The 11998-nt window shown below is 38.3% G+C and overlaps 1 protein-coding gene across 2 annotated transcripts in view; it reads right to left on the minus strand.

Moving 5' to 3' along the window:
* GRID1 (glutamate ionotropic receptor delta type subunit 1) overlaps positions 1 to 11998 on the minus strand; it is a 664127-nt gene that overhangs the window by 220397 nt on the left and 431732 nt on the right. For both annotated transcript variants that reach the window (XM_039872286.1, XM_039872287.1), the window contains exon 6: positions 2424 to 2594. In XM_039872286.1, coding sequence (XP_039728220.1) covers positions 2424 to 2594 — 171 coding nt within the window. The remainder of the gene's footprint in view (positions 1 to 2423; positions 2595 to 11998) is intronic.

Consider the following 11998-nt stretch of genomic DNA (forward strand, 5'->3'; position numbering starts at 1 on the left):
TGCTGGTACTGCTACTACTACAGCTGCTGCTACTGTTGCAACTAATGCTACTACTACCACTACTGATACTACTGCTATTGCTCCTTCTACGACTTATACTACTACTGTTCCTACTACTATTGCTACTGCTACTACAACCACTGCTATTATTATTGTTACTACTAGTACGACTGCTACTATTATTGCTGCTTCTGCTACTACTGCTGGTACTGTTGCTACTGCTACTACTACTGGTGCTGTTACTGTTACTACTGTTGCTACTAATACTGCTGCTGCTGCTGCTGCTGCTGCTGCTGCTGCTGCTACTACTACTACTACTACTACTACTACTACTACTACCACCACCACCACCACCACCACTACAAGACCTCTGTCATGTCGCTCTTAAATCTTGCTCTTTATGTAGTACCTGGGTCTCTGCAGGAATAGAGAGGAGAAGTGAGGCCAAGGTTCTAGATATGATATTGGATTTACCACATTTGATGATGACTAACCACATATCTCCAAGGTGTGCCTTTGTTTATACTCTTATTGGGCGTGGGTCATTTTAGTATGGCCTCAACCTGATTCCTCATCAAGTCCAGCAGTCTCCCTTTCTCCCTTGTTCTCCAGGTCGGATTCTTTGCATCCAGTGTTTCTGCTATGCAACCAACAATTGCACCTGCACCTTTAATCCATGCAAAATGAGTAATCACAGACCTCAATGAGAAGTGCTTTCCCCCATGTTTCTGTGATGGGAAGTGGACTAAAAAGGGACTAGGCAAATGTTTGGGTGGGGGCAAAGCTGGAGTGTGTTTGGAGAAGGATCAAGCCCTTCAAGGAGAGAGACTGGAGAGCCCTTCCTAGGGTCTGGCTCCACAGAGAGTGAGGGAGTCCCCTCTCCCTCCTAACCTAGATGGGGATATGGGGATGGGCTTACACTCTCTGAGCCACATCATCTCACTCCAATTCCTTCCACATGGAGAGTGGAAGTGATAAATATAGAGGCACACTGAGAGGGACATACATGGCCCTTGCCTCTTCTTCCAAACTCCATAATAGAGGAAAGCAGAGCAGGCCAGCAGCAACCAAAAATATAAAATCTTGTATCAAGCACCTGCCTCTCCTCCTGGCCCATATGCCCAGGGTTCTAGAGTCCATAGGTCCTGCAGATGCCTTTGGTCCACTCTTTTGGCCAACCCCTCATCACCTTAGAAAAACCCAGATATTTTGATGGATTCCTGGAGCATTTAGCATGGAGAGTAGGAATTACTCCAGCAAAAAAAATCAGTGCCTGTTGTGTTTCCTCAGTGTTTACCATCTGTTGGGGCATGTTTCCTCCCACCCTCACCTCTACCTCCACCCCATCCCACTGCCACCAAATATAAGATTATAGAATGGATTCGATGTTTTGACAAATTACACATGTACCTATCCCACTCAGAAGATTCTAAAAATCCTCCTCCCCCAAATGTGTACCTCCTGAGAGGTGATACCAAAATGTTTCTGGGGTAGGACTGATACTCAGGTGGCAGATACAGCCTATCTCTGTCCTGAAACCCTGATTTTCATTTCTTGTGCCTGAGTAGGTAAAAAAGTGTAACTAGTTTCAAATGCTGACTAGCAAGCATGTCACATGCACAAACTTCTGGGATTTTTTCACAAACTCAGTTGGGAGAAATTTCCTTATATTAAGAGGCTCCCACCAAGAATCAAATGTAAGTTTTCTCATGTATGATATTCTTAATGGAGAAGCAGATTCTAGGCTACCAGTGAAGTTTCCACAGTGCTTCGTTTTTACCCCCAAACATCCTAGAGAAAACCATCCCTCACAACAGGTGCACAACTCCAAATCCTACTCTTAGGCTGCACCTCTGCTGAGGGAGTGGTGGAAGGATTGACCATAAGCACTCTACCTCTCATCTTAGAAGGGATGGAACAGGTGCCAGGAGGTGGTACTGCCCTCTCATCCCTCCCTGCTCAGCTAAGATTCCAGCAGTGTCCTGACTGACCTAAGCCTCAGTATTCAGCAATGACTTGGGACAGTCTCTAGTTGTTTCACAAGAGCCATGTCCATATTACTACTGACTTCCTATAGGGAAAACCTAAAATAGGTTCAAAATGATGACTCCTCTGAGGAAGTCTTCAACCCCAGTCAGTCCTGCCAGATGAACCCATTCCCAACAAAACAGTCATCAGAGAAGTCTAAGAGACAGGAATCTCCTTACTACCTAAGCATGTAACTTTTAAATACAAGAAGCATCCAGTGAGCTAATATGACCTGTCTGCCATAACTGCCTGATAATGCTGTTCAAAGGCACAGCCCCGTTGACTGGTTTCAATGTGTCAGCAAGTGACAGAGTTCTAGCAGTTAAAGGCGGTGGGCAGGCCAAAGGCATGGGTGAGAGTCCCTCCTGGAGGAAGCTGGGGAGGTGGGCACTGACCTGCAACATCTGGAGGTAGCCTTCCTGAGGGTCACAGAGCAGGGAAGAGATGCGGTGGTTGTTTCTCATGCATTTCTGGTTGTCCTTTGCAGATGGGAAGATCTGTCGGACCACGGTCATCCTGCCAAGGGCGCTGTGGACCAGATCCAGAATCTCCGGGTCACTAATTTCCTGGGAAGATAATGATACCCATGCTTACCATTAACTCATGAACTTTCTCTGCACAAGGGCGACAGCCTGAATAGCTAATGCCAAAGGGATTAAGGGATTGGGCCTAGGTCATACAGTTCATTAGATGCATGTTTACAAATATTACTTGCTAACCCTAAAACGCAAACAGGGTTACTCAACATCTTCCTTGAAACCAGAAAAAGATATCTGTGGCTAAATCATCAATGTGCTGGCTTTCGTGGAGTCAAGCTCTTAAGAACCAGTGCTATCAAAAGTCATGGTAGGCATTAGCTGGAAGTAAGGCTAAATTTTCTGTTGGGAGTCATCGGTCAGATTAAGTGCAGGACAACTAGTTTTCAAATTCATTAACCAAAATGTAATGAGTTTCCTCTAATTCTTTAATAATTAGATTCACTTTTTAAAAAATGATTTGCATACAAATTTTGAAAATATATTCATTCATTCATTCATGGTACAAAAATCTACCCAATATCTCATCTGTGGTTTGTTCTGTACAAAGAACTGGGGGTACAGCTGTAAATGAATCAGCCCTAATCTCATCCAGCGAAGCTCAAGGTATTCACAGAATGAAATATACTAAAGATGTAATAGGAAAATTTAGAGGCAAAGGAAACCCATTGTGCTTTCCATGTTAGAATGTGGGCTAAGCACTTTACATACATTAGCTCATTTGGTGCTCACAACAGCCCTAGGAATTTTATGAGGTAGATCCCATTATTATCCCATTTAGAAGGAGCACTCTCAAGCATAGAAATAGCGAAGGAGCCAGCCACGGGGAGCTCTTTCTAGGATAGGCTTCTTTGAGGAATTAGCACTGAAGCTGAACCTGAAGGATGAATTTGTTAAGCAAAGTTTTTGCATGTATAGAAGAGGAGGTGCCAATGCCAAGCTGAGTTAGTGGTCGTGCTGCTGAAGATGAGAGAACAGACTGTGCCCTATGCTACCCTGTTCCAGGTAGAGGCAGCAGGACTCATGAAATACCATAGGCTTCCCCCACCTGGGGAGGGATAGGGCCACAGGCAGAAAGGAAGTCAAAGGCAGCCCTGGAGCTGTGCCCTGGGCCAGATATGTGTGTGTGGCAGGGGAGGGGTCGGGAGTGCACAAGGAGGGCTCATAAAGCCAGCTAAAATGCTCACCCTAAGGGCAATAAGGAAGTTTTGAAAGGATTTAGGCATAAACAAGCCACAATGAGATTTACATTTTTAAAAATCTATGGCAGCTGTATGGAGAGAAGATTCTAGGGGCACAAAACTGCTTCATGACTGGGAACAAAAGGAAAACTACAGAAAATGGAAACTCGCATGAACCAAGGGTTTTAGCAGTAGGAGAGAGTCAGGTAAGGAAAAGCTCTGGTTACTACTGACTGTCTCTAAAAAGTGACCAAATCGGTGGTTGGTTGCAAGTTGAGATTTTAACTGTGAAGAACCTCATTTTAAAATAGATCTTCAATATTCAGTCTTGCAGATGATACATTCTAGCTTTTAGACAATGAGATGATATAAATGGAGGTACTGAGGTTAGAAATTGGTAATCAAGTGTTTTAAAGTCTGTTAAATAAAAACATAATATTTTTAAGGGTAAAATAGTAAGTGTATTTCAGGAATTGTTGTAGAGGAATCTGATGTGAACTCAAAGATGGTCCAATGAAACCACATGCTAGATCTGGGAGAAAGTAAGAAATTAAGTGCTGCATTCTTTTAGAATGACTAATAATTCTCAAGTATGATGAATTGTAGTAATCAACAAAGAATTAGCATCCATTTATGATAAAAACTCTCAGCAAAGTGGAAATAGAGGGAACATGCTTTAACATAATAAAGGCCATATATGACAAACCTACAGCTAACATCATACTGAATGGGGAAAGGCTATAAGCATTTCCCTTAAGATCAGGATCAAGACAAGGATGCCCATTTTCACCACTCTTTTTCAACATTGTATTGGAAGTCTGAGCCACAGCAATAAGATAAGAAAGAGAAATAAAAGACATCCAAATTAAAAAGGGAGAAGTGAAACTCTCATTATTTGCCGATGAGATGATACTATATAGAGAGAACCCTAAAGATTCCACCAAAAAACTGTTAGAACTGATCAATTAATTCAGTAAAGTAGCAGGTTACAAAATAAATATTTAGAAGTCAGTGGCATTTTTATACACCAATGATGAACTTTCAGAAAGAGAAATTAAGAAAACAATACCATTTACAATTACGTCAAAAACTATAAAATACCTGGGAATCAAATTAACCAGAAGATAGAAGAACTGTTTTCAGAAAATTATAAGTCATTGAAAAAAGAAATTGAAGAAGATACAAATAAATGGAAGCATATGCCATATTCATGAGTAGGCAGAATCAACATTATTAAAATGGCCATACTACCCAAAGCGATCTATATAGATTCAATGCAATCCCTATCAATGGAATTTTTCAGAGAGCTAGAACAAATAATCCTAAAATTTATATGGAGCCATAAAAAATTCCGAATAGCCATGACAATCTTGAGAAAGAAGAACAAAGTTGGAGGTATCACACTATCTGATATCAAAATATACTTCAAGGCTATAGTAATCAAAACAGCATGGTAGTGGCATAAAAACAGGTATATTGATAAATGGAACAGAGAGCCCAGAAATAAATCCATGCCTATACACTCAATTAATATATGACAGAGGAAGTAAGAATATACAATGGAGTAACGACAGCCTCTTCAATAAATGGTGTTGGGAAAATTGGACAGATACATGCAAAAAAAAAGAAGCTGGACCACCTTCTTACACCGTATACAAGATTAGACTCAAAATGGATTAAAGACTTAAACGTAAGACCTAAAACTATGAAACTTCTAGAAGAAAAGATAGGCAGTAAACTCTGATATTACTAACAGGAATTTCTTTTCAGATATATCTCCTCGGGCAAGGGAAACAAAAAAAATAAGCAAATGAGGCTACATTAAACTAAAAAGGTTTTGTACAGCAAAGGAAACCATCAACAAAACAAAAAGACAATTGACTGGGAGAAGATATTCGCTAATGATACATCTGATACAGGGTTAATATCCAAATATATATAAAGAACTCATACAACTCAACAACAACAACAACAACAAAACAATCCAATTAAAAAATAGGTGGAAGACTTGAACAGATACTTCTCCAAAGAGGAAATACAGATAGCCAATAGACATGAAAAGATGCTCAAGGTTGCTAACCATCAGAGAAATGCAAGTTAAAACCACAATGAGATACCACCTCACACCTGTTAGAATGGCTATCATCAATAAATCAAAAAACAGCAAGTGTTGGCGAGGATACGGAGAAAAGAGAACCCTCATACATTGTTGGTGGGATTGCAAATTGGTACAGTCACTGTGGAAAACAGTATGGAGGTTCTTCAAAAAATTAAAAATGGATATACCTTTTGACCCAGCAACTGAACTTCTGGGTATTTATCCAAAGAAGACCAAAACAATAATTCGTAAAGATCTATGCACTCCAATATTCATGGCAGCACAATTTACAATAGCCAAGATGTGGAAGCAACCTAAATGCCCATTAACAGATGATTGGATAAAGAAATTATGGTTCATATGTACAATGGAATATTACTCAGCCATTAAAAAAATGAAATCCTACCATTTTCAATGACATGGATGGACCTCGAAGTTATTATGCTGAGTGAAATAAGTCAGACAGAGAAAGATAAATACCATATGATTTCACTTATATGTGGAATCTAAAGAACAAAAAGAACAAACTAATCAAAAACAGACTCACAAATATAGTGGACAATTTAATGATGAACAGAGGGGAGGGGAGTTGTGGGGCTGGGAGAATGGAGTGAAGGGTTAAAGAAGTTCAAATTAGTAGTTGATACTTGGTCATGGGGATGGCAAGCATGGCAGAGGAATGCAGTTAGCATTAATGTGATGGCTAGGTGGAGGGCCAGGGGAGGGAGGGAGCAATTAGGGGTGCCTTTTATGAACTATATAGATGTCTAACCAATGTACTGCATACTTGAAGCTAATTTAAATAAATAAATTTTAAAAAATTTTTAAATAAAATGTGTTAGACAATGACAAAAAAGAATTAAAGTACTATTACATATTGAATCTGGATTTAAATGAATGACTTTTGTATTTCAGACAAAAGTGTATTTAAGGGAAGATGATATTGTTGGATGGGGACCAACTGACAATCAAAGGTGGGAAAATAGGTAAGATGAGCCCAGAACCCAGTTGGGTTTCAGAAACCAGAGCAGCGAATGGAGCTGAGCCTAGCCTTCATTCTCTGGTCTGCTCTTAGCTGCCCTGCTAACAGAAGCCCTGCCCTGAGCACAGAATATTCTCACTTGATGGTAGAGGCCACCATAGAAGCTCTTTTATTAAACCTCTCCTGAGTCCTCAACTCTCTAGAGAGAGAGTCAGTGTCACTGAGCACTCCCCACTGTACCCCAAGCAGGGCCCTGGAAATCTGTAGGGAGCCTGACTTACAGGGCACACAATACCTTTCTGTAAGTATAACATAACCATCACTTTCCCTGGCAACCTGTAGCAGTACCTGGGGTGAGTGAATCAGAGGCAGCCATGACATAACCAAGGGGGCTCAATTCCTAACCCCAGCTATCCTGGTCTCCAGACTGTTCCTTTTTCATTCTGCCTGGCCAGGACTCCTTGAGAGCTTGACACAACTCTCTCCAACTCATCAGCTGCCATATGCCTTCCTCGCAGTGAGGATCTGCTAGATCTCTGGAGACTTTCCTGTCTCCCGTGGCCCAGTCCTCATCCACTCACTCTGAGTCAAAGCACAGATTCTGTCTGCCAGTGCACTGCTACCTGCCTCCCCACAACTCCGGGCCTATACATGGTGTCCAGTGCAGAGATAGCTGCAATCAGAATCTGAGAATTCACAAGAGCAACTCCCCCAGATCCCTTGGTGGGCAATGAAAAAGGTCACTACTTCTTCCAGGGATATGTTCTGACCCTATGCCAGCAGCTCCATGACAGATCCTCTCCTGTCCTGTTGGTCTCACTGGGCCCCTTCAGTACCATAGGGGTGAAGGCAGGGATCTGCTCACTCCTTGCTCACTCCTGCAAGGCACTGCCATCAGGCTGCATACCAGGTCAGCCTTTGGACCACTGTGAGGGGGCCAAACCACTGGGTTCCTAAGGATGCAGAGAACAATCCAAGCAGCTAATTTACAGAAACCATTTGGAGAACAAATTTGCCCTTCATGCCAGTTGAACATTCCTTCCAGATAGTGCTATGGATGAGCAGAAGTAAGACAATGAGTACAGGCTATGTAACCTTCACTGACCTCACCGAAGTCAGAAAGGACACAGTGCAGACAACAATAACATGTCATACCCAGATGCTCGCTGGAGTGCATAGGCTCAAAATAAATCTTGCTTATTTCATTCTTTTTAATTTTGTTTATTTTATTCTTTTTAACTTTATATTGTAAATTATATTTAACTAACAAATATTACATACATTGAGTAATAAAATGATTTCAGTGTGCCTTCCATCAAGCTAAGAAATAAAATATAACCTGCATCTTGGTCAGATGCCTCTTTCTCAAATGCTTACCTTTCTTCCTCACCAAGAGCCCGCCTTTGTCATGCTATAACTACATATGTAACCCAAATAATGTGTAACTTGTACGTTTTGTTTAGCTTTGTGCAAGATAAACAGTCTGCATACCCCTTGCAGTTGTTTTGACTCAGTGGCCCTGTTGTGTGTCAGGATTACCCAAGAAATGATAAAATTGCAGAAGTCCAGCCCAGTCCTACTGCAGCGAGCAAAGCCTCTGTGTCCTCCAATAGCTCTCCAGATAATTCCAATACTCACCAACGTTTAAAACCTACTGGTTAAACATTAAGTTTCTGTGGTCTATTCATGGCAATGGGCGCTGCTCTAGTGTATTCATTTTCACAGCTGCATACAATTGCATTGTATGACTATGCCACCATTTATTTACTCTATTGTTGATTACCATTTGAATGATTTTGTTTGATTGCTATTTTGACCAAAGCTTCTATGTGTATGCATCTTGGTGAATTTGTATAAGAATTTCTAGGGTACATACTTAGAATAGAATTCCTCGATAGAATATGAACATGTTCAAACTTCCTACTTAATACAAAATTTTCAAAGTGATTGTACCAGTTTATAATCATGTGTGGTAAAGAGAGTTCCTATTGCTGCTCATCCTTGCCTGCACATGATATTGTACAACTTCCTAATATTTGTCAATCTGGTTACTATAAACTAGTACATCATTGGATTTTAATTTCCACTTCCCTAATTCTTAATAGGTTAAGTCTCTTTCACACATTTATGAATCATTTGTGCATCCTTTCTTGTGTTTGTGTTTCTGTCCAATTTCTATCAGTTTGGGTCTCTTGCATATTGATGTCATGAACTTTTTAAAAATTCTAAATACTAAGTCTTGGTCACAAATATCTTCTCAAGTTTTTAGAATGTTTTGTAGAACTAGCCTAAAAACTCATCTAAACTGGTGTTTTCTTTGTAGAATTATTGTTATTACTAATGAAATTTTTTATTTTATAGGGATTTTGTTTGCTTTTCCTTCTTTGTCCTGTGATTTTTTTCTAAAAATTCAGCAATATTGTCCAAATTTTCCAGCTTACTGGCATAGTTTGTTCAGTGTCTCTCTACTTCTTCTATTCTCTCTAACGCATCTGAAGTTATGCACCTTCATCTATTTATAACAGTATTTATTTGTGCCCTCTTACTTTGACGCTAGAAGTTTGTCTATTTTATAAATCTTTTAAAAAAATAAGTTTTGGCTTAATTGATACTCTTTTATGTGTTGGTTTTCAATTTTAATTTCTACTCCTATTTTTTTTATTTTTATTTTTATCCTTATTGGATTTATTGAGTGGTTATTTTCGCAAAATTTGGGGTATAAAGCTTAGCTGATGAATCTTACATCTTTTGTCTTTTCTAATGAAGTATTTAAGATAATAAATCTACACCCAACAATGCTTTAGCTGTGTCTTATAAGTTATCATTTATACTCATATATATTAATTATATCATTTTTTTAAAATTCCATCTTGGTGGGAGTTTTTTTTGACCAATGAATAATTAACTACAAATATTTCAAAATTTTCAAACATGAGGGTATTTTTTTTAGTAATCTTATTGATTACTAATATAAATGCATTGTGACTTGAGAATGTGAACTGTGTGACGCTAATCCTTTAAAATTTATTGAGCTTTTCTTTGTGGCCTATCATGTGGTCAGTTCGCATGAATGTTTCATGTACAGTCACTGTCCAGTTGTTGTGAATTCAGTGGTCTATTTTTAGGTCCATTAAGTCAAGAAATTACCTATTTCTCTTTGTATTCAGTCTATATTTTCAAAAATTCAAAAAACATTTTGAGGTTTTTGTTAGTTACACACAGGTTTAGAATTATAACTTCTTGCTGAACTAAATGTTTTATCATTATTTATATATTCTCTTTATTTCTAGTAATGCATCTTGCCCTATAGTCTACTGTGTCTAGGATTAATACAGCTACGCCAGTTTTATTTTGGTAAGTATCTGGCTGCTCTAACTTTTTCCATCTCCTTGCTGTCAATCTTTCTCTCTCTTGAATTTTAGTTGAAACTCCTATAAACAAAATATACTAGATTTTTTTGCATCCATCTTTAACTTTTTAGTAGAAATCTCAATCTGTTTATATTGAATTATGATTACTTAAACAGTCAGATTTATTTCTATTGTATTATTTATATTACATATTTTACCATTTCCTTTTTCTTCTTTTTTGCTTCCCCTTGGAACAACATTTTCCCTATCTTCATTATCTTATCCTCTTTGGAAAGTTATATTCTCTGTTATTCTTTCATTGGTTATCTTGGAGATTTTAATATGCATACTTAACTAAGTGTGAAGTTAATCAGTATTTTTACCCTCTTCTTCAGTAAATATGTCTAATCACCATTATTCCAACTATTGTGATAACAATGTCCAGTATTTTAATTCTATCTTTCTTTATGCCTTCCTATTACACATAATTCCACTATTTTATAAGTTCAATTGTCTATTGAACTAATATTTATCAATATTTATTCTTTTCTGTATAGCAAACCTTACATCTGTGATCATTTCCCTTCTCCTGAAGTACATCATTTATAATTTCCTTGAATATGGATTTTTTGGTGATAAACTTAGTTCTTGTTTGCTGGAAAATATCTTTATTTTAATCTCATTCTTGAAAAAGTTCTAAGTTAACTACTATTTTCTCTAAGCACATTGAAGATAATATGAAATGGTCTCCTGTCTTCTATTCTTGTCCAGTGTGTCAGTTTCCTATGACAGCAAAAACAAATTATCACAAGGAGGATGCACTTCTTCCAGAGGCTCTGTTCCTTGCCTTTTGCAGGTTCCGGTGGCTGCCACCATTACTTGAGTTGTAGCCACATCACTTCAATCTCTTCCTTTGTAGCCGCGTTGCCTTCTCTTAAATATTCCTTTGCCTCCCTTTTATAAGGATACTTGGGATTATATTTCGGGCCCACCAGAATAACACAAGGTAATTTTCTTATCTCAACATCATTAAGTTAATCACTTCTGCAAAATATCTTCTGCTATATAAGGTAACACTCACAGTTTCCAGAGATTAGGACCTGGATATCTTTGAGGGCTATTATTCAGTCCACTACCTCCAGATATGAGGAATCAGTCTAACTTCCATTCTTTTGACGATGACCTGTGTTTTCTCTCTGGATGCTCTTTAGATTTTTTTTGGTCTTTGCTGTTCTGCAGTGTCACACTATGAAGCACCTAAGTATGAATTTATTTTTATTCTGCTCCTGATCCTTGGACTTTCTACATGTAGAGTTTGGCTTCTTTCAATAATTCTAGAAAATTCTAAAACATAATACCCTTTAATATTATTTCTTCCCCGTTATCTCCTATTTCTTTTCAGAAATCCAATTGGCAGTATGTTACATCATATCATTCTTCCATGTGCATGTTAACCTCTCTTCTGCATTTTCATCTCTTTATTGCTCTGGGTTGCATTCTAAATAATTTCTTCATATTTTCCAGTTCATTACTTCTTGCTATATATGTGTCTACTTTAATGTTTATTTTTAACTTCAATTTTTAGGTTTTAATTTTTTGAAATTGTTTGTTTCTTTCTCAGTTCCACTTGTTTTTTATTCCTCGATCATATTTTCCAGCCTCTCTTTATTTTTTAAACATATTTTAGCACACTTATTTAATAGTCTATGTATGTCAGATAATTCTAATAACTAAAATCATTTCAAATCTGATTAAACTATCCTTTATTTTTGTTTCCTGGCTTTCACTCATGGTGGCTCCTTCCTTCCTTCCTTCCTTCCTTC

This window comes from Pteropus medius, unplaced genomic scaffold (genome assembly GCF_902729225.1).
Source record: "Pteropus medius unplaced genomic scaffold, Ma_sr-lr_union100, whole genome shotgun sequence".
NCBI classification, from domain to species: Eukaryota; Metazoa; Chordata; class Mammalia; order Chiroptera; family Pteropodidae; genus Pteropus; species Pteropus medius.